General features: G+C 37.2%; 1 protein-coding gene across 7 annotated transcripts in view; it reads left to right on the top strand.

Annotated features, from left to right (window-relative positions):
* The window catches only part of DTNB (dystrobrevin beta), a 351,017-nt gene that overhangs the window by 61,797 nt on the left and 266,320 nt on the right, over positions 1–22,900 (top strand). For all 7 annotated transcript variants that reach the window (XM_036750795.1, XM_036750793.1, XM_036750796.1 and 4 more), the window contains one exon: positions 14,676–14,761. In XM_036750795.1, coding sequence (XP_036606690.1) covers positions 14,676–14,761 — 86 coding nt within the window. The remainder of the gene's footprint in view (positions 1–14,675; positions 14,762–22,900) is intronic.

Below are 22,900 nucleotides of genomic sequence, written 5' to 3'. Positions count from 1 at the left end.
TGAAGCTGTTATGCATATCATTTGCTAAGCATCATTGCAACTTCAGTGGTAGTTGCAAGTAGCATCAACATTTCTCATATTGAATGAGGTTTTTTATACTCAGTTCTATAAGCAACCTTCTATGATGAAAGCAATCTTTTTGATATCACAAAATATGATTTGTGAAAAATTCAGTTTATATTTATTAAAAATATCTAATTTTCTCTGGAAATTCTTTTGTTTCGGTAATGGTTGGGTTGCTGTCCTTTATTCTCAGAGAGGATCAAAATGACCTTATTATGTTGGAGTCAAGGTACAATGTGTCCAACTGTGGTTGATCGGACCAATATAAGCTCAGAAGGCTCCACTCCAGGTCAAGCATATATTTACTAATATATTTTGCACATACATTTTCTCTTTAGCATTTTATTTTTATCACCTTCATTTTCCAGTGCTTAACACAGTGCATGGCATATAGTAGGTACTTAATAAATGTTTATTGATTGATATTGTTTATCGATTGACTATATCCCTTCCCATTCTTCTAACAAGGGAAACATCAAAGAATTTTTTAAAAAGTGAATTTAAAAAAGCAGTTCAGTAAAATTAACCAATACATTTATCAAACTTGGTGTAAACTGCATGTACACTTAGATTTAGATCATAAATGTAGAGCTAGATAGGATATTAGTAAACCATGTGATGACTTGTCAAGATCACATGGAAAGTAAACGCTACAGATAGGATTTCAGGCTGTCATTTCAATTTAGTGGATTTTATGCTATCTAAAGCTAAAACATTCCTATGAAGCGTTCATACTTCTCTTATCCTGCCTCATCCAATTTGTTGCCAGGTCCCATAAATTTTACTTTTATAACATCTCTTGTACATACTCTGTTCTCTCCTTTGACACTGCTATCACTCTAGTGAAGGCCTCCATCACCTTATACCTGGGCTATTGAAGAACTTTACTAGCTGGTCTCCCTGCCTCAAGTCTCTCCTTGCTCTAGTCCACCTTCCACTCCATTGCCAAATTGACCTCCCTTCAGCACAGATCTGACCATTCAATAAACTGCAGTAGTGGTACCCTTTCACCTCCAGGATCAGACATAAAATCTTCTATTTGGCATTGAAGGCCCTTCACAATCTATTCTCCTTCCACATTTCCAATTTTCTTACACCTTACTTCCCTAAATGTACCCTGATCCAGTAGTACTGGCTTCTATGTTGTTTCTTGTTTGTTTATTTATTTAGTTAATATTTTAGTTTTCAGCATTGATTTTCACAAGAGTTTGAATTACAAATTTTCTCCCCATTTTTACCCTCCCCCCCACTCCAAGATGGCATATATTGTGATTGCCCCGTTCCCCAGTCAGCCCTCCCTTCTGTCACCCCACTCCCTCCCATCACCTTTCCCCTTACTTTCTTGTAGGGCAAAATAGATTTCTATGGCCCGTTGCCTGTATATCTTATTTCCTAGTTGCATGCAAAAACTTTTTTTTTTGCATGTGTACTTTTAAGACTTTGAGTTCCAATTTCTCTCCCTTCTTCCTTCCCCACCCACCCTCCCTCAGCATAGGCCACATATGTGTCTTTATGCAAAACCCTTGCACAATACTCATGTTGTGAAAGACTAACTATATTTTGCTCCTTCCTGTCCTATCCCCCTTTATTCAATTTTCTCCCTAGACCCTGTCCCTTTTCAATAGTGTTTGCTTTTGATTACCTCCTCCTCCTATCTGCCGTCCCTTCTATCGTCCCTCCTTTTTTATCCCCTTCCTCCTTTTTTCCTGTGGGGTAAAATACCCAGCTGAGTGTGTATGTTATTCCCTCCTCAGGTCAAATCCGATGAGAACAAGATTCACTCATTCCCCCTCACCTGCCACCTCTTCCCTTCCTACAGAACTGCTTTTTCTTGCCACTGTTATGTGAGATAATTTACCCCATTCTATCTCTCCCTTTCTCCCTCTCTCAATATATTCCTCTCTCATCCCTTAATTTGATTTTTTTTAGATATCATCCCTTCATATTCAACTCACCCTGTGCCCTCTGTCTATATATGTGTGTGTATGTATGTATATGTATATTCCCTTCAGCTACCTTAATATTGAGGTCTCATGAATTCTACACATCATCTTTCCATGTAGGAATATAAACAAAACAGTTCAACTTTAGTAAGTCTCTTATGATTTCTCTTTCTTGTTTACCTTTTCAAACTTCTCTTGATTCTTGTGTTTGAAAGTCAGATTTTCTATTCAGCTCTGGTCTTTTCACTGAGAAAGCTTGAAAGTTCTCTATTGTATTGAAAATCCGTATTTTGCCTTGGAGCATGATACTCAGTTTTGCTGGGTAGCTGATTCTTGGTTTTAATCTTAGCTCCTTTGACTTCTGGAATATCATATTCCAAGCCCTTCAATCCCTTAATTTGGAAGCTGCTAGATCTTTTGTCATCCTGATTGTGTTTCCACAATACTCAAATTGTTGCTTTCTGGCTGCTTTCTCCTTGATCTGGGAGCTCTGGAATTTGGCGACAATATTCCTAGGAGTTTTCTTTTTGGGATCTTTTTCAGGAGGTGATCGGTGGATTCTTTCAATTTCTATTTTATCCTCTGGCTCTAGAATATCAGGGCAGTTCTCCTTGATAATTTCTTGAAAGATGATATCTAGGTTCTTTTTTTGATCATGGCTTTCAGGTAGTCCAATAATTTTTAAATTATCTCTCCTGGATCTATTTTCCAGGTCAGTGGTTTTTCCAGTGAGATATTTCACATTGTCTTCCATTTCTTCATTCCTTTGGTTCTGTTTTATAATATCGTGATTTCTCCTAAAGTCACTAGCTTCCACTTGCTGCAGTCTAATTTTTAAGGTAGTATTTTCTGCAGTGGTCTTTTGGACCTCCTTTTCCATTTGGGTAGTTCTTCCCTTCAAGGCACTTCTCCTCATCGGTTTTTTGGAGCTCTTTTGCCATTCGAGTTAGTCTATTTTTTAAGGTGTTATTTTCTTCAGTATTTTTTTGGGGTCTCCTTTAGCAAGTCATTGACTTGTTTTTCATGGTTTTTTCACATCACTCTCATTTCCCTTCCTAATTTTTGCTCTACTTCTCTAACTTGCTTTTCCAAATCCTTTTTGAGCTCTTCCATGGCCTGAGACCAGTTCATGTTTTTCTTGGAGGCTTTTGATGTAGGCTCTTTGACTTTGTTGACTTCTTCTGGCTGTATGTTTTGGTCTTCTTTGTTACCAAAAAAGAGATTCCAAAGTCTGATCCTGAATCTGAGTGCATTTTTGCTGCCTGGCCATGTTCCCAGCCAACTACTTAATCCTTGAGTTTTTTGTCTGGGTATGACTGCTTGTAGAGCAAAGAGTACTTTGTTCCAAGCTTGAGGGGCTGCGCTGTTGTTTTCAGAGCTACTTCTACACAGCAAGCTCTGCTACACCAGTCCTCCTCCTCCCCCAAGAACCGCCAACCTGAACTGTGACTCAGATCTAGGCAGACTCTGCACTCGCACTCTGATCCACCACTTAATTCCTCCCACCAAGTGGGCCTGGGGCTGGAAGCAACTGCAGCTGTAGTCTTCAGAGCTGCACCACCTCTGGATGCCCTCAGGGTGGTGGCCGAACAGCGAACTCCTTTCGCTCTGTCCCCGCACTTTTTCCCACTAACCTTCTCTGTTGTTTTTGGTGTTTGAGGGTTGAGAAGTCTGGTAACTGCCACAGCTCACTGATTCAGGGCGCTAGGGCCTGTTCTGCCCAGCTCCAGGTCTGGCTGGTCCTGGCGCAGCCCATGCTGGGCTTCACTCCACTCCACTCCCAGCTCCATGCGATTGACCTTACCCAGAGACCATCCAGCCTGTCCTGTGCTGGAACCCTGCTTCCCTCTGCTATTTCATGGGTTCTGCAGTTCTAGAATTTTATCAGAGCCATTTTTATAGGTGTTTGGAGGGTCCTGGGCGAGAGCTTTAGGCCAGTCCCTGCTTTCCAACCACCATCTTGGCTCCACCCTACTATGTTGTTTTTTGTACAAGATACTCCATTTCCAAACTCTGGTCATTTTCACTGGCTGTCTCCCTCATTTTCACTTCCTGGCTTCCCTGGTTTCTTTCAAGTTTCAGATAAAATTCCATCCTCTGTGAGAAGCTTTTCCTGACTCTTCTTAATGATATTGATTCCTCCATTGATTATCTCCAATTTATCCTACATGTTTCTTGTTCACAAATAGTTATTTTCATGTTGCATTCCTCTTTAGACTGTGACATGCTTGACAAAAGAGAGTGTCTTTTTATTTTCTTTTTATTCCCAGCACTTAGCACAGTGCTTGTCATATAGTAGGTGCTTAATAAATGCTTATTGACTATTTTTACTTTGTGTTCCTGCATATCTGCTACTTAAGCTATTTCTGTTGCCTTTGTTTCTGTTTCAGCTGTTAGAGTGAATTTTATCTTCAAACCAGCTATGTAATTTTTCTTCATCATGAAAGGATTGTTATTTCACTTTTAAAAAATTACAAGTAATAACATGTCGGAGAATTTAAATTTATATGTTAGAAATTTGAAATCATTAAAATAGTTCTTGAAAATCTAGTTCTTAAAACATTTCATTCTTTAAAAAGATGCAGTTTTTGGAAAACCATGTATTATATTTACCAAAATTTTTTTTTAAATACAAATTGGAAGAAGAGGAAATAAGGTGCAATTGATCAATAAGATGAAAAAATTTGATGCCATAAGCAATATTCCACACCTGTGGACCTCTACCTCTAGAAAGCAGTTGGAGGGGATGTCTTTTCATCTCTCTTTTTTGGAGCCAAACTTATTTGTGATCATTTCTGCAGCATTCATTTTTGATTATTTGTGGTAGTTCTTTTCCACCTATATTGTGTGGTTGTATATTTTGCATGTTGCTGTTTTCTTTTCTTAGTTTCACTTCATGTAAGTCTGTGCTTCTCTATATTCATCATCTTTGTTGTTTCTTACAGCACAATAGTATTCCAGTACATTATCACAACATACTTAGCAATTAACCAACCTGTGGGAATATGCTTTATCTTCAATTCTTTGTTACTACAACTAGAGGCAGCTAGGTAATGCAGTGCATAGGGTCTGGGGCTGGAATTAGGAAGAAAGAACTGAGTTCAAATTCTGTCTCAAACATTTACTAGCTGTGTGAAACAGGGAAAGTCACTTGACCTCTCTCTGCCTCATTTTCTTCAACTGTAAAAATGGTGATAATAATAACACCTATCATTCAGAGTTTTTATAAGGATCAAATGAGATAATATTTGTAAAATATTTGGCACATAGTAGGCAATTCCTTTCCAAATGCTATTATAAATATTTTGGTGTATCTGGAGTCAGCTTCTCTTAAAAAATTTTTTTCAATGTATAAGTAAGTACAAAAATTGGTATTTCTCTCCATCCCACTCCTCTTCCCATTAAGAGAAAGAGACAAACAATGCCCTAGTAACAAATATAAATATGCACACACATATGTATGTAATATACATGTATACATGTGCATATATGTGTGTGCACACACGTATGCACATATATACACATATTGTCTAGCAAATAAATTCCATAATTGGTCATGGCTAAAAAGTATATTTTTCATTCTGTACCCTGAGTTTCACCTTTCTGTTATCATTGGTCTTCTGCAATCATGATTGGTAAAAGTAGTTATAGAAAGCAAAATTTTAAAAAAATTACTTGATATAATACCTAAGGATAAGCCTACACTAACAATATGACAAAAACATTGTTATTGTCATTTAAAATATTTTAAATGGATTCTGGATTCTCTTTCTTTAAGTCTTCATACAGACACTTGTAAGTACAGAAAGCTTTATGCATATCTTAATTTGTTGTTCAGTGTATCCACCTTCTAATATTTTCTTCAAGACATTAGGGTAAATAGCTAAATAGCTGCCATTTTTTCATCTGTACCATCCACTTTTCTAGTAATTTTAATGTTATGCATTTGAACTCAATTTTTAAAGCAATTAAACCATTCCTTATAGTAAAAGTTTTTTCTTTAATTTATCCACTTCATTTCCATTTTCTTTCACTACCTTAAATAAACTTAAAACTTTTGTTTGAATCATTACTCCGGCAAAGGAATACACTTTTGATTGCAATCTTTAAACTGTACCTCTAAAAGATTCTCCACTTCTGTCATTGTATCACAAAACAAATAACATTGTATCACAAAAACAAACCACAAAAAGCTGATGCAACTTTGCCTTCTTATTTTGTCTTACCTGTATTTTATAATACTTTTATTTCTATTCAGGCAATTTAACATCCTGTTCTATTTTAGAGTCACTATGATCATATTCATGTTCATTAATTATACAAATTTTTGTTCTAATGTAATAATAACTTTCTTTTTTCGCATGTGCTGGCAGTATTTCCATCTTAAGTATTCTTTTTTTGTCCATTTTGTTAAGGGCTCTTAATTTTTTTTTTAATTCAAATGTTGGTATATGGTATGTGGTAGCACATTACATCCACATGCTGTGATAGGCAAATGCAGACTGATGATATAGCAGCATGTTAAAATCCTTGATTAGTTCATACAAATTGCATTAATTGAATTTTGACTCACATTAAATGCAGCCTGTTATGAATTTATTATTTACTAAAACACTAAATGTTTTCAAAATTTTATTTTTTTGTTTCCTGTATCCGTAGGCCTCCCTAGAGGATTTTAGTCTATGGACTCCTATGTATCCTTTCCTTAATTCCTTTGAAATTTACTTTTCCAAAATGTAGGGCACATATATGACAGCACTTAGTATAATGCCTGGCACATAGTAGATGCTTAATAAATGTTTATTGATTGATTGATTGGCTATATCTGACATTCATAGAATTGCAGAATTTCAGAATTGGGAAGGTCTTAAGTAACCATTAGTCCAACCCATACTCCAAAAAAATCTCTTCTACAGCATACCCCACAGAGGGTCATCCATCCTTTGCCTGAGGACCTCCAGAGAGGTGGTACCCACTACCTCCCAGGGCCGCCTATTCCACTTTTTATACAGCACTAAATGTCAGAAAGCTTTTCCTGACACAAAGACTGAATTTGTCTCTTTCCTTCTTTCTCCTGTTGTTCCGAGCTCTGTCTTTTGAGGCTAACAGAAGAGTGTTTCACTCTTTCACATAACAGGAAAACACACACAATTGGGCCAGCCATTCTGAAAGCAATTTGTAATTATCCCTGAAAATAACACTGAACTGTACAAACTCTTTCACTTAGTAATACCACTACTAGCCCTATAACCCCAAAAAAATCAAAGAAAGGAAAAGAACCCTCCTACACAAAAATATTTACATTTGCTCTTTTTGTAGTAGCAAAAACTGAAAACTAAGGGGGTGCTAACGTAGTGAGGGATGACTAAACAAATTACAGTATATGAAAGCAATGTAACATAATATGACATAAGAAATGACAAAATGGGTAGTTTCTGAGAAAAACTGAAAAGGCTTGTATGAACTGAAACAAAACGAAAACAAATTATAAAGTGATAACGTTATAAAGAAAAACAATTTTGATCACATAAAATTAAACATCTTTTGCATAAACAGAATCAAGGTAGGTGAAATTGGAATGGATACAGATAATTTGGGGAAAAATCTTCATATTAAGTTTATTGGGTAAAGAGCTCATATACAAGATATGAAAGGAACAGATTCAAATTTATAAGAACAAAGGCCATTCCCCAGTAGATAAAGGTGAAAGGATATGAATATGTAGTTTGTAAAAGAAGAAATCTAGACTATCAACAAACATCTTAAAAATGCTTCAAGCCACTAATAATTAGAGAAATGTAAAGTAAAGCATTTCTGAGGTTCCACTTTGTACTCATGGGATTGGCAAGGATGACAAAATTGGAGAATGGCAGGTATTGGAGGGGTTACAGGAAGACACACACACACTGGGCCTTATTAGGTATGTAGCCTATCCTTAGCTAGGAAGTCTGTGTTGTATTTTAAGCCATGTTCCAAAAATCTGAATCTTATTTTTTGACCCCATTTACTCAATCAGTTGTGTGCTTTCCAGATCTGACTCTTCTGAATCCTTTACTTCATATCAATAGCAATAATGATCATACAGCCTGTGTTCTTTTGGCTTCTAGTGTCTGACCCTAACTCATTAATGCTTTTTAGATGCCTTTTAGGCCAACCCTTATACAAAAGGAATACCTCCTATAACTTACCTAACAAAGGGTCATCCATCCTCTGCTTGAAGACCTCCAAGGTAGGAGGACTTAGCCCCTCTTGAGGCAGTTTCTTCTGCTTTTAGACAGCTCTAATTATAATAAAGTTTTTCTTGATATCAAGTCTAAACTGCCTTCTTTGCAATTTCTACCCATTTCCTGGTTTTGCCAAGTGGAGCCAAATGGAAAAAAAATCTAATCCATCTTCTAATATCTACCCTTTGAGCACTTGAAAGCGGCTACCATGTCCCCCTCAAATCTTCTCTTCTATGGGCCAAATGTTCCCAGTTCCTTTAATCCATCTTTATATAACATGGGCTCAAAGGCCTTTTACCATCCTAGTTGCCCTCCTTGGGATACTCTCTGGCTTTTTAAACTATGGTGCCCAGAACTCAACACAATTTTCCATGTGAAGTGTGACAAGGGCAGAATTATTGTGGGACTGTCACTTCTATTTCCTGAAGTTATAGTCCTCTTAATATAGCCCAGTACACCATTAACTTTTTAGTCTGCTTCATGACACTTTTAATTCATATTGAATTTCAGCTCACTAAAACTATTAGATTTTTTTTCAGTACAACTACTGTGCAGTTATGCCATTAAAAAAATGAAAGAGGATCAAGGATATACTAGCGAGTAAGCTTGATTGATTTCATTCCTGGGAGAAGTCCATAATAGATCACTTTTTAAATGGTCATTGAACATTTAGATAAGGAAACAGTTATCATGAAGGACAAGAATGGCTTTATCCAAAACAGGTTGTGCCAGGCTAACCCTCGCTCCCCTCCCCTTTGACTTAATAAACTGGTAGAATGAGTAATGCTGTAAATAATAGTTTTCTCATTTAATCTAACTCACTTCTTTTTATAATATAGGCAGATGAGACCCAGAGAGATGACATGATTTACCCAGAGTCACGTAGGCAGTAAATGGCAGAACTGGGGTTTGAACCCAGATCCCTTGACTTTTAATCTAGTGCTCTTTACCCTGTGTTCTTATTTAATTCAGAAATTCAACCAACATTAATTACATGCTTTCTGTCAGTTAAGCAGTGGGGATAATAAAGATAAAAATAACTTGCCCAAGTCTACCTAATTTTAAGTCCATTGCTATATTTACTATAGTATGGTACTTGTCTTGTGTCACTCCAGGATTTTGAGTCAGAGTCAGCAGCAGGATGGTGGCACAGTAGAAATGGGAGACTGAATAAAGGGATGGGTTTTGTGGGGAAGATGCTAAGTTTGGTTTTCAATATATTGAATTGGAAATATTTGTAGCATATCTTGTTGGAAATGAACATGAGGCAGTTGGTAATGTGGAATTTTCATTATGGGGAAATATTTTAGTTAAAAATGTAGAGGGGTTAATTGAAGCAAAGGCAAATGATACTGTTTGCCAAGTGACAGAATGTAATGAGGAGACAAGGAGGCAAGTGATAACCACTCATTGGAGGTAGAAGGATGAAGAGCTAATGAAAGAAGATTGAGTGAATAGCAAGATAGGAAGAAAAATGAAGAGAAAGCATTGTAATGGAGCTGAGGGAGGAGAGATTATTTTAAAGTATGGATTTGTTTTTGGAAAAGTCAAGGAGGATGACAGCTGAGAGAAGGCTCTCTTGCGGGGAAGAGTTTCAATAGAAACTCTGGGTATGGAAGTAAAGTGGCAGGAAACTGAGTATGTTAGGAAATTGAAGTGCAGATTTCTTTCTAAGGACTTTAATTAAGTGCTTGTTGATTAATGGGAATTTGGCATTGAAGTGGGGGGGAGAAATAGTGGATGATAATTTAATAATAATAATAGCAAGCATTTGTATCATTCCTACCATGTGCCAGGCATTATGCTAAGCATTTTACAAATATCATCTCATTTGATCCTCACAACAACCCTGGGAGGTAGATGCTATTATTATCCTCATTTTTCAGTTGAAGAAACCAAGGCAAACAGAGGTCAGGTGATTTACCCAGGGTCATATAGCTGGTATGTCTGAGATGGGATTTGAATTTGGGTCTTCCTGAGTTCAGGCCCAGCCCTCTCTCCACTGTACCACATGGCTGCCTTGAGGGCAAAGTAAAGATAAGGTAGTGGGGGTTATATTAGCTTTTTTAGAATGGTGAAATCTAATTATATTTTTAGGCAGAAGGAATTGAGCTAACATACGGAGAAATTGAAGATTCCAGAGAATGAGCAAGATAATAATAGAATAAGGTCCCAGAGGAAACCTGAGATAATAGGCTCATTTAATTCCTTTAGTCTTAATTTATTTAGTTGCCAAAAATAAATGAACATGGTCACTATCCCTTCTTTCCCACCCACATCCCCCAGAGTTGTTTTATAGATAAATGGTAGTATGCTAGAGGTATCTTAATGTTTCTAGAAGAGAAAGACTCCAAAGGTCTTTTGATTTTTCTAATGCAGATATACCGGTTATGAACTCTTTATAAGAGTGTGAGCCCCTTTAATGAAATACATTATACTAGTAATCTTTTAAGACAACAATCTACTAGTGATATGGCGAGTGTCAATATGTAACAAATACCTTCTGGTATCGTAGATGGAGCACTGGACTTGGAGTCCTGTCTGAGACACTAGCTTTGTCACTGAACCTTTCCTTTGCCTCAGTTTCCCCATCTGTAAAATGCAGATAATATTGACACTTAACTCACAGGGTTTCTGTGAAGACTAAATGAGATAATATTTGTAAAGTGCTTTGCAAACTTTAAGTGCTATTATTATTAATGCTATATTATAGATACTATTATTATTATATTATGAATTGTTGCTTAATCTTGAGTGCTACCCAGTTTAGTGATAATTAATTCAAGGAACATTGTGCCAGACACTGTGGTAGGGACTGGAGGATAGAAAAGATAAAAATTAAATAAGTTTTACATTCCATCCTATCTCCTCCAACAGATTGACACCTCTGTCATCTTCACTCACTTATTTTCAGTCTCTCATCTACTGGCTCATTTCCTACTGCCTACAGATATGCCCATGTCTCTCTCAACCTGAAAAAACCCCTCCTTTGATCCTTCCGTCCCCTCTAACTATTGTTGTATATTTCTTCTGCCCTTCGTAGCTAAACTCTTCAAAAAGGCCATCTACAATAGTTCCTCCATTTTCTCTCCTTTACTCTTTTCTTAACTCCTTATAATCCAACTTATGACCTTTATCATTCCACTGAAACTGCTCTCTGCAATTTTGCAATTGATCTTTTAGTTGTCAAATACAATGGCTTTTTCTTACTCCTAATTCTCCTGGACCCCTCTGTAGCCTTTGACACTGTTGATTATTTACTCCTTCTTGATATTCTCTTTTCTCTAGGTTTTTGGGACACCTCTTTCTCCTGGTTCTCTGACTACCTATCTGACTGTTGTTTCTCTGTTTCCTTTGCTGGATCCTCATCCAGATCATGCCCTGTAACCAGAGGTGTCCATCAGGGTTCTCTCCCTTCTTTTCTTCCTCTATACTACTTCATGATTATTTCATCAGCTCCCATAGATTTTAATTGCCGCTCCTGTGCTAATGATTCTCATATCTACCTACCCTACCCCAACCTTTCTGTTGACTTTCAATTTCACATCTCCAAGTGCCTTTCAGGCATCTTGAACTTGATGTCCAGTAAACATCTTAAACTTGATATGTCCAAAACTTATCTTTCTCCATAACTCCCTCCCTCTCCTTGCACTCCCACCTACCTTATTCCTGTAGAGGATAACACTATCCTCCCAGTCTCTCAAGCTTAACCTAGGAGTCATCCTGGATTCTTCATTCACATCCAGTCTGTTGCCAAGACCTGTCAATTGCATCTTTACAACATCTGTTGGCTGTGCTTATTCTCTCCTCTGACACTTGCACCACTCTAGTGCAGTCCCTCATTGCCTCATGCTTGGATTACTGCAGTAGCCTGCTGGTGGTCTGTCTGCCTCAAATCTCTTCTCACTCCATTTCATTCTCCATTCAGCCAGCAAAGTGATTTTCCTAAAGTGAAGGTCTGCTCATGTTATCTTCCTACTCAATAAACTCTGGTGGCTTCCTGGTGCCTCCAAGAGCAAAATACAGAATGCTGTGGTTGACATTCAAAGCCTTTCATTACCTTGTTCCCTCCTACCTTTCCAGTCTTCTAACATCTTATTCCCCAATAGGTACTCTTTGATCCAGTGACACTGGCCTCCTGGCTATTCCACAAACAAGACCCTCCATCTTTTGGCTCTGGGCATTTTCTCTGGCTGTCCCCCATGCCTGGAATACTCTTTCTTCTGCTTCAACTATCGACCTCCCTGGCTTCCTTTGAGTTGCAACTAAAATCCCACCTTTTGCAAGGAGCCTTGCCTAACCCCTTTTAATTCCAGTGCTTTCCCTCTCTTAATTACTTCCTGTTTATTCTGTATATAGCTTACTTTGTATATATTTGTTTGTATGTTGGCTTTCCCATTAGATTGTAAGCTCCTTGAGGGCAGGGACTATCTTTTGCCTCTTCCTGTATCCACGGTGATAGGTACTTAATAAATGATTGTTGATTTATTGATTATCAAGGAACTTGAATTCTACTGCTGGGAAATAACACATACAGATACATAAACATAAAATGCAAAGAAATACAAAATAATTTGATGAAAAGGACACTAAGATGAAAGAATTAGGAAAGACATCTTATGGCATTTGGCACCTGAATTGATTCTTGGAAAGGATCAGAGGTGAGAATGGAGAAAACCTCAGGTATGTGGGATAGCCTCTGCAGAGGTTCAGAGGTGGTAGATGGACTGAAATGTACAGGACCCAGAAGTAGATTTGTTTGTCTGGAATGTAGAGTATGTGAATTTCAGGGAGGGTGTAATGTGTAGAAAGTCTTTAAAAATACACTAGAGCAAGTTTGTGTAGAACAAGGTTGTGTATCACTTTGTTTGCCAAAGGGGAGGATTGTATTTTATCTTAGAGGCAATAGGAAACTACTGAAGTTTTTTGAGTAGGTGAGTTGAGATTTAGGTATATCAATTTTGTACAGGGGAAAGCTGGATGCAGAGTCTAATTAGGAGGTTATTACAGTAGTTCAAGTGAGAAATGATGAGGCTTGAATTAAAGGTGGTAGCTGTTTTAGTGGTGAGAAGGGATTGATAAGACTCAGCAACTGATGGGCTATGTGGGATAAGAATGAAGAACTGGGGATAATTTGTAAGTTGGGAATCTGAAGAACTGGAAGAATGTTGTGCCCTTAACAGAAATAGGTACATGAGGAAGAGGGGTAGGTTTGCGGATAATAAGTTCTGGTTTTGGACATGTTGAGTTTAAAATGCTCATAGTACATTCAAGTAGAAATGTCTGATAGTCAGTTGGAGATATGGGACTGAATCTCAGTAGAGTTTAGGGCTGGATATATAGATTTGGAAGTTATCTACATAGGGCTGATAGTTTAAGCCAAGGGAACTGATGAGCTGGGGGTGGTGAAGAGATAAGGGGGAGGAAGAGGAAAAAGAGGAGGAGGAGAAGGATGAGGAGGAACAGGTGGTGGTTGTCATCAACAGTGTGAAATGCTGCAGAGGTTAGAATGCAGAAGACTGGATATGGCAGGAATGATATCCATTGGTGACCTTGGATAGAGCAATTTCCGTTGAGTGTTTGGGTCAGAAGCTAGAGTGGTGGCAAATTAGTGTGCATGAAACCACTCCAGCTAAGAGTGTGCCTTGACTATTCTTTAGCTCTTTTATTTTATTGTCAATCCTACAATGGCAATAAATAATGAAGAATTTAGTGTAGCATTAGTATATATACAAACTTATTGCCATAAACATCCTTTTTGCCTTTCTAGGCCAATAACATGTCATGTATAATAAATTTCTTCATGACCAGGTTGAAATGCCTGTTCGTTTGTCTGTCTGTATATTAGCATTTATGAATAATGCCCAAATGGTGCTTTTAAAGCAAGAGAGGTATCATGGTGTAGTAGATAGGGAGCTGGTCTCGAAGCCAGGAAGGCCTGGGTTCAAGTCTCATCCCTGATGAATACTGGTTGTGTGACCTTGGACAAGTTATTTAACCTCTCAGTCCTCTAAGCAACTCTCTAAAATGGTAAGTTGCAAACCAGGTGCTTACTTGAATTGGTAGGGGGAATTTTCTTACCTGAGAGTTCCTTGTAACAGTGAAACCACAGGGGTCCAGTGCCTCTTCATTGACCATTATGGCCTTTTTTTTTTTAAACAAAATTCACTACCAAATTACACTTATTAGTCTGAGTATTATTGTGTTAGTGTAGAAGAAGCCATGAGCCATCATGAGAATAATCCAATGTTTTCAAGAATTCCAGAAAATATTTGAGTAATAACTTGAATTTTAATAAGCTCCTATAAATTTGAGAAACTTCTATCACATGAGGACTGACAGCCCAACACAGATTAACTGGTTGTTTTGTCTTTGGTAATTCAGTTTGTTTATTTGACTTAATGGTTCCAGGTAGCACTTATTTCTAATGTAATTTATTTTTCAGTGAGGGCCGAGGAAAGTTGACGGTATTTTCAGTTAAAGCTATGTTAGCAACCATGTGTGGTGGAAAAATGCTGGACAAATTAAGATGTAAGTATTTTCTTCTTATTTCAAAGATTCTTTTATCAGACTAGGTCTTTGTATAGTCTGCAGTTAACTTTTAAAATGTTTGAGTTGATATATTTTATTTCTTCTGTCCTTTATTCCTAGCTAGCTGCTCACTTCAGATGAGTTTGTAATTAATATTGACTGCTGTTCAGGTGAAACATTGTTGACCAATTAGCTTGATTCATTTTTTGACTAGTCTTTCATTTTTGAGGAGGGTGAAAGAGAGAGTCAGAGTCAGTAGGGTGACGTTTACTTTGTTGCCCCAGCCTTAATACGTTATATAATACCAAAAGCTTTATAAAACAACAGGAAATTATTGATCTCTTTCATTTGGTGAAGAAATCTGATAGCTGCTTTTTGTTTATTTTTCATTTCCCTATTGTTTATCAAGAATATTTATTACGTTTAAGCTGTTTATCATTGTGCTACAGCTGAGGCACTTAGAGTCAGATGACCTGTTTTTTTTTTTTGTTTGTTTGTTTCAGTTATTGCAACTTTTCCCTGTGGTAGTTCCCTTCTGGCCATTTCATTATTTCTTAAGCCCTCCAGTAGAGCTTAGGGGAAAACAGGAGATGGAATCCAAACCTAATTAATTTTACCTCTTTTTCTCTGATAGACTTCATAGTAGGTGAGGTTGAAACACTTGACTTATGTGACAATTTGATGTTAGGTGTGAATCCCACTTATCTATATCTTGCACTTTATCATGGTAGTAAATATTGCCTGCAGTTGTGTTTTAATGAAGAACTTTTATCTCTAGGATCATCTCAATTATCTCAGAATAAAAAAAGGGGAAGAACAGAATTACCCTTGACCACAAAGCATTTGATGATAAAGATGTAATTAAATCTCCTCTTTTTGGTGATTTATAAAATGGCATCCCTAGATATTTTATCTGAGGGTTAAAATTCATTTTGTACCCTCTCATGCCAAACTAGAGAAGTAGTAGAGAGAACTATAGTGAAATATTATGAATTTTTGCTGGATTTGAGGAGAAAAAGAAACTAAGTTGAGATTTTTTTGGAGGTGATTGAAAAGTGTAGTCTCTAGATTGCTAAAATTGCCAGCTTAATTAGGAGTAGCAAAAACTGAGAAATGGGGAATTGGTCATATACTGTGCATGATCAGTTAATCAATGAACAAGTATTTATTAAGGAAGCAATAGTAGCTATTTCAGCTGGGGGTGGGAGGGAGGTTGGTGTAATGTGTATGGTTTCTGTGAGTCATAAAATATTCTACATTTACATAAAACAGGATTTGCTGTCATTGTTAGTGGAGTACCATAATTACTCTAATTTCTTCTTGTTACTATTGGTTTGGGGAAGATGTGTGTTCTTGTGTTCAAATTGTTGCACTTATGTGTATTGAGGTATGTGGGAGTCCCTGAAACTCAGATGGTGACAATTTTCTTTAAATGTCCTCTAAAGTAAACCTTATCGAGGAGCAAAATTAGCCAATAGGCAGATGAGTAAAGCTTTACTGACTGGGAGATTTCTCACAATCTAGCTTCTGTTATGTGTGATGAGGCTAACCTTTTACATTATTTGCTTCAACATTGTGCCAGTTAAGTAAAAGTGGTAATGTGCTTTAGCATTAGTAAGGAAAGTCAATGTTATAGTTCTTTTTTCCAACTATAACTCTGTTATGCCTCACATGATGCCCTGACAAATCACTTGACATAAACTGTTTAGATAATTGAAACTTTCAGCATCTTTTTTGGAAAAACATAGAACATAGGATTGTAGATTTAGAGCTGGAAGTGACCTTAGAGGCCATTGAGTCAAACTCCCTCATTTAATAGAGAGGGAAACAGAGGTACAGAGTAACACATCTAGTTGATGTCTGAGATGGGATTTGGACTCTGGTCTTCCTAATTTCCAATCCAGCACTCTATCCATGACTCTATACTGCCACTATGAAAAAGTTTGCTCTTTCCCCACTATTCCCTACTGATGTAGGTTCCATTAACAGATACTGCGGTATACTCTACCTTTACCTCAGTATTTCTGATTACCTAAATATTTGCTTTGAGTATAAGAAGTCTAGGGGTTAGTTATAAATTTAAAAAAAAATTCAAATTAGTGCAGAAAGCTAAACTTTTACCTAAATGTTATCAATTTTCCTGAGGGCACTGAGTAATTGTGATTATATTCCTAACTTTTCATTTACTATAAACTCCATAATGCAACAGAACAAGGAATCGCATGGACTTGAGGAACAGTTATATTGCTTTTTTTTAAGGAGCTAATTGCTATAAGAGGTGGCAGCTGATTAAATCCCCCAAAGTTAAGGAGATGAAGATGGTGACCAGCTGTACCTTCCACAGTAACACCCACAATCACTAAGGTTACAAGTAGTTCCTTTGTATTCAGTCATTTGTTATGTTTTGCTTGGGGGAAATATACTTTATGGCTTGTATCTTTTTTTTTTTCTTAAAATGTATTTTTTTAAAAAAGACAAAAAGCCTTTTGTTAGGTTAACCATTTTAGATGGAAGATTTTCCAAAACATACAACATCCATCCCTAACTTCCTAAATAGAGCATTTAAGTACTTAATGTCCTCAGGGACTATAGACAGGAACTAAATGCCTCTAGAGTTCTGCTTTTTTTTTTTTAATACACACACAGATAAAGAAGGAGAAAACACTTATTACTGGAATGATTTGAAAAGGCTTCATAGATTAGGTGTTACCTCACCTGAACTTTAAAGGATTCTAAGAGGCAGAGATGAAGAAGGGAGTATATTCTAGGCTTGGGAGCTAGCTTTTAGTCTCTTCACATTTCTTTACCTCCCACCTTTTTTCCAGTACCCTTTTATGTGTTAGCTTCCTCTATTACAATGTAAGATCCTGGAGGATAAGCACTGTCGTGCTTGCTTTATTTGTCTTTGTCTGCCCTGCACATAGCACAGTGCCTGGTACACAGTAGTTGCTTCCCTTCCTTCCTTCCTTGCCTTGCTAGGAGAACATCTAGTAGGCAGTTGATAATGTAAGACTGAAATTCAAGAGAGAATGAATGGAAAAATATTCATTAAGCTCTTATGGGCTAAGCACTATACTGAACTCTGGTGATACAAATAGAAAATGCAAGACAGTTGCTGCTCTAAAGGAGCTTACATTCTAATAGGGAGATGGCACAAATAGGAGATTTTGAACTACAAGTTGGATGGAATGACTGGTTCTTAGGGTGTTGTAACAAATGTGTTATCATCTTCTTTAATGTTATTTCCACTGCTAAGGCTTTAACCACTTTTGATGTTGAACCCCCTGACAATGCTGAGGACTTCTCAGGGTCTTCATTTGCTGTGCCTGCTGTGAAGGAAGGGGCTGCAGTACCTGCAAGAGTGTAGTTGACATGTGGCATCTTAACAAAGGTTAATTCCCTGGATGGTGATTGTAGGGACTAGACTGGAAGCATGGGTTGTAGTCTGTGGAGGTGGGGGTAGAAGAGACCATTATTCCAGGATTCTTGGGCCCAGGGTCTTAGGCTCTTTCTATCAGAACCTGAAGGGGGAGGGTACTGGTCAAGGTTGTGGCAATGGTTTGACTTCCCTGGTGCATGTGTCTCTTCTGTCTCTCCTCAGGGTCCCTTGTTAGGTAAGCTAGGCTGGCTTACCTGTCCTGTGGGTGGCAGATGGCAGGGATTTCCTTCAGCAGTTTTCATCATGGGAATAGGAACACAGAAGGTTTAACCTGTGGCCAGGGTTTGGCAAGCTGTGAATGATATGACAAGGGTGAAAGTAATTCAAAGGTAGAGCAGAGTTGTACGGTTGAACTAGTCGGCTCTAAGGTTAAGATTGTAAAGAGAAGAATGTGAAGTTACAACTGGAGAGATAGACTGTGAGAGCAGAAAAGTATAGAGGGATTAAAGGTTGGTACAAAGAGCAAGTTTAGAAGCAATGATCCAAAAGGAGAGATAAAGGATTGGAAATTGTGATCAGAAAAGGGGATTTCATAGTTTGAGATCATGGAATTGGCACAGTGATTAGAAGGACTAGTTCTTTTATGGTAGTCGAGGGAGTGATTGCCCTGGGAGGCCAGAATACTTGAGAAGTTGCTGACTAATGATGGCAGAGAGGCTGGAAGTAGCAGTAGGAAGCAAGGAATGTGCCAACTCATTTTCCTGGCTCTGTCAGGAGACATGAAAGAAGGAGTAACCAGCACTGAAGAAGATGACCAGGAATATCTTCCAGAGTGAGCCAAGATTGAGTGAGTGCAGGAAGACATAGTGTGTGAAAGTAAGAGAAATAGGATGAAAGGCAGTTTAACGATAGAGTAGAGGTTCTAGAGGGAAGCTAGGTGACAGTGAACAGAACACTGGGCTTGGAATCAGAAAGACTCATTTTTATGAGTTCATATCTGGCCTCAGACACCTACCAGCTGTGTGACCTTCGGCAAGTCATTTAACCCTATTTGCCTCAGTTTCCACATCTGTAAAATGAGCTGAAGAAGGAAATAGCAAAACCACTCCAGCGGTCTTACATGATTCAAGAACAACAGAGATTCTAGAAGAAAGTAGAAGGAAAAGGCAGAAGAAGTGGACAGTGAGGTAGTAGCAGGTGTTTAGCACACAGCAACTTTGGACCTCTGGAGCTTGAGGAGCAGAAAGTAGAAATTTGCTGGCCAGAATACTGGGAAGTACCAAGCTCTGTCATCCTGTGTGATGAGATTAAAATGGCAAAAATTTGAGGGAATTGGCATTAGCCATCTGTGGCTCCTTCTCTTTCTGAAAACAGGCCTACTTGAAGGGTGGGTATGGAGGTGGGGGCGGGGAGTTGAATGATTCATGTTGGGGGTCTGGGTCAACATACCTGATGATTGAGTTTTTGGACCCAAGACTGAACACATGGAAGACATCACATCAGCAACTTAGCCATATCTATTTTAAAATGTACAAAGCATAAGACACACTTCGTATATACCCTCTATATGGACTATGTATTTGGCTTCTTCTCTTTGCAGGTCAGATAAAGGTAAGAATAAACACAGAGAAAAAAACTATTGAACAACCTTTTAAGAATTATTTCTGTATTAAAGCTAAATGAGACTTAAGTAAGGATATTAGGGGATTCTCCTTTGAGTAAAGTATATGGATGTTATGACCTCTGCATGTCCAGAGGCTTATATTTTGGTTCCTTCCTTCTTTGTTTTTGAGAATGTTACAGGTAGTTCAGGTTGTCTTTATAAGTGAAATGCTAATGAATTGCTAGGTGCCAGAGGACACATTAAATGATTGTTCTTTGGTACTTTGATCATGTACTTTTCTCCTGCCTTTTGCTCACACTTTCTGTTGTCTCCCATTCTTCAAATCTTTGATTCTGTTCTATGTAACATTTATCTTTAATTTTCTTATGCCTTCAGATTCATATTCATGGTGCCTACTTGTCAAGTTTTCTCCCTCTTCCTAATTTGGCCTTTTCTGATCACATTTGTGCCTCTCATTTTTCTGTCCTTTCTTTTTTAAGAAAAAAATTGTTCTTTCTATCCTTTTCTGCATAGTTTCCTTTAGTATTAGATAACATCTTTTATTGTTATCAGAGATTTGAGGTAATTTTTAGTTAGTTTTTTTCAGATCTCATCTAAGACCTCAGCCCTCAGATTTTACAGTAACTTGGTGCCAGTTATATGGAAGGGTTCACTGAACAATTTGGCAGCCTTAGGAATCAATCCCTTTCTTGTTTCTACCTCTCACACGTGTATACATGTATGTGTATATGTATACACATGTGTACATGCATATACACATATGTATACACACATACATGTGGGTGTATATACTAAATTCTGAAGGAGCATAGTTAGGACTCTATATACTTAGGATTGTTATCAAAATATAAACATTTAAGTTATAGCACAGTGACTAAACTGAGAATATATATGCCTCAAAGCAAATTCACGAAATAATTAACTATCCAGCAAAGTACGTTTAAATGTAAATGCAAAGATGTAATTATTTACTTCTTCTGGTTCTGAAATGTGATCTTCTAAAATGTGCTTAGTCAGTCTGGGACCCAAATCCCAGCTGCTGCTACCCATCAGAATGTGACAGGAAGCAATATAAGAGCAAAAGCATTGGATTTGAAATTTGGAGATGTCTACTAACAATCAGTAGAGCTGAACTTGGGTGATTCCCTCAATTTCTTTGAGCCACACTTTTCTACTTCGTAAAATCTGAAGATTAGACTAAATTGGGGTTCTTTATCTGGGGTCCATGGATCCCAAGGGGTAGACACATTGATTTTAGGAGGGGATCTAGGAACTTGAGTGGAAAAAAAATACATCTCTATTTTAATATAATTGATTTCATTTGGAATTCTTTTTATGTATTTAAAAACCTTCTGAGAAGGAGTACATCACACAAAAAAGGGTAAGAATCTCTGAACTAGATGATCCTGAGTCCCTTTAATGGCTTAAATAAAACAGTAATAATTACCAACATTCAGTCATTCATTTGGTTAATACCCTAATAGCTGTGTCTAGAGGTATACATCCTCTAAGTTGGAGTCAGTATATGTCTCTTCATTTAGTCTTTTGTATCCTTTCGTTGATTTTCAGAGCCTCTTTTTTCCTTATAGCATCTGTTAGCCTGCCTTCTACCTCTCCCTAAAGGCACAGGATAACTTGACTTAGCCCTTTAAAGGGCTTCAAACATCTTTTTTGTTTTCAGAAACTGTTAGACCTGGAAGGGAATAGATAATCTAGTGCAGCTCTCTCATTTTACCTCTGAGGAAATTGAAATCTAGATAATTCAATTGCAATGTAGCAAATAGATGATCCTGGGCCTAGAACTGTATTTTCTAGATCCTAGTATTCTTACAAACCCACTGTGTTGCTTCTTTATCATTTAAACATATAGTATAATATGTAGTCTCTAACACCTTTCTTAAATTTTCTTAAATCAAATTTTGTAATAGCTAAGGGTGAGGTGAATGTTATCAGTGTGTAGTTATAAATGTGTATTTATACAGCAGCAGTTTATATTCATGTCATGCCTTAGTATTATACATTTACATTAAAAATGTTATCAGTGACAAAAAAGACAGGAACATAAAAACAATAGCAACAGTTTTATGCATGTTAAATGGTTAAGAAATACATAAATAGTACAATAAAAAATGGTGTTGTCTTTGGCTTCAGGCTGCTGCTGGGCCTGCTCCTTGGTTCCCATTGTCTGGGAAAGATTGGGCGGGGTGGTGTTCATGACTGTGGACCAGCCTTCCTCTGTTCACACAGCTTCTACTCTACCAGAAAATATACAATAAATATTCCTTGGAATTGACCTAAAGTTGTAAGTGGGTGTCTGAGCTTAGTATGGGCTGTACCTGTGCTTGTGCTTCTGCTTGCCTGCCTTTGTGTTCACTCTGCTTTTGCATGATTCTAGCAGTCATTTTATGCACTTGGATGGATGGAGTTGCCTTTAGCTCTTTTTCTTTGGCTTTTTTTTAATCGTTATAAAATATCTTACATTATATACATTCCACTTCTAGACCTTCTGTTTCTGCAAAGGCATTGGGAAGATGTCTTCCCCTCTCTCTTCCTTTCGGGCAAAGTCTATTGTTTGTAACTCTGAAACATTCATTTTCTTTTGTTTTGTAGCTGTTCTTTCCACTTAATGTTGTTGAAGTTATTATGTGCATTGTTTTCCTAGTTCTGTCTTACTTAACTTTGTATCAGTCCTTCCATATGTCTCTATTCATTATAGTCATTACTTCTTATAGCACAGCAATACTCATTACATTCATGTATCACATTTTGTTTAGCCATTTCCTATTTGATGAGCAAAAGAGATGCAAATACAAAAATTATTCACCATCTTACATTCATGAAATTGGCAAGAATAGTTAAAAGCAATTAAATTTGGTGCAGACAAGGTTGTAGAGAAATAGGTATAATTATTCATTGCTAGTTTAACTGTAAACTGTAAAATCTTTTTGGACAATAAACTAGCAACATACAGTAAAAATTATGGAAATGATTATATCATTCAACTCATTAATTCCAATGTTAGAAATATACCCTTAAAATGTTATTAAAAAACAACAGAAAAATGCTATTTAGAATTTTTATTATAGCACATATAAAGGAAGCAAACCATAGGGGAATGGTTACATAAGTTATAATG

The sequence above is a fragment of the Trichosurus vulpecula genome, chromosome 3 (assembly GCF_011100635.1).
Source record: "Trichosurus vulpecula isolate mTriVul1 chromosome 3, mTriVul1.pri, whole genome shotgun sequence".
Lineage (NCBI taxonomy): Eukaryota > Metazoa > Chordata > Mammalia > Diprotodontia > Phalangeridae > Trichosurus > Trichosurus vulpecula.
The sequence above is the reverse complement of the archived record's forward strand: the minus strand, read 5'-3'. Positions and strand labels throughout refer to the sequence as shown.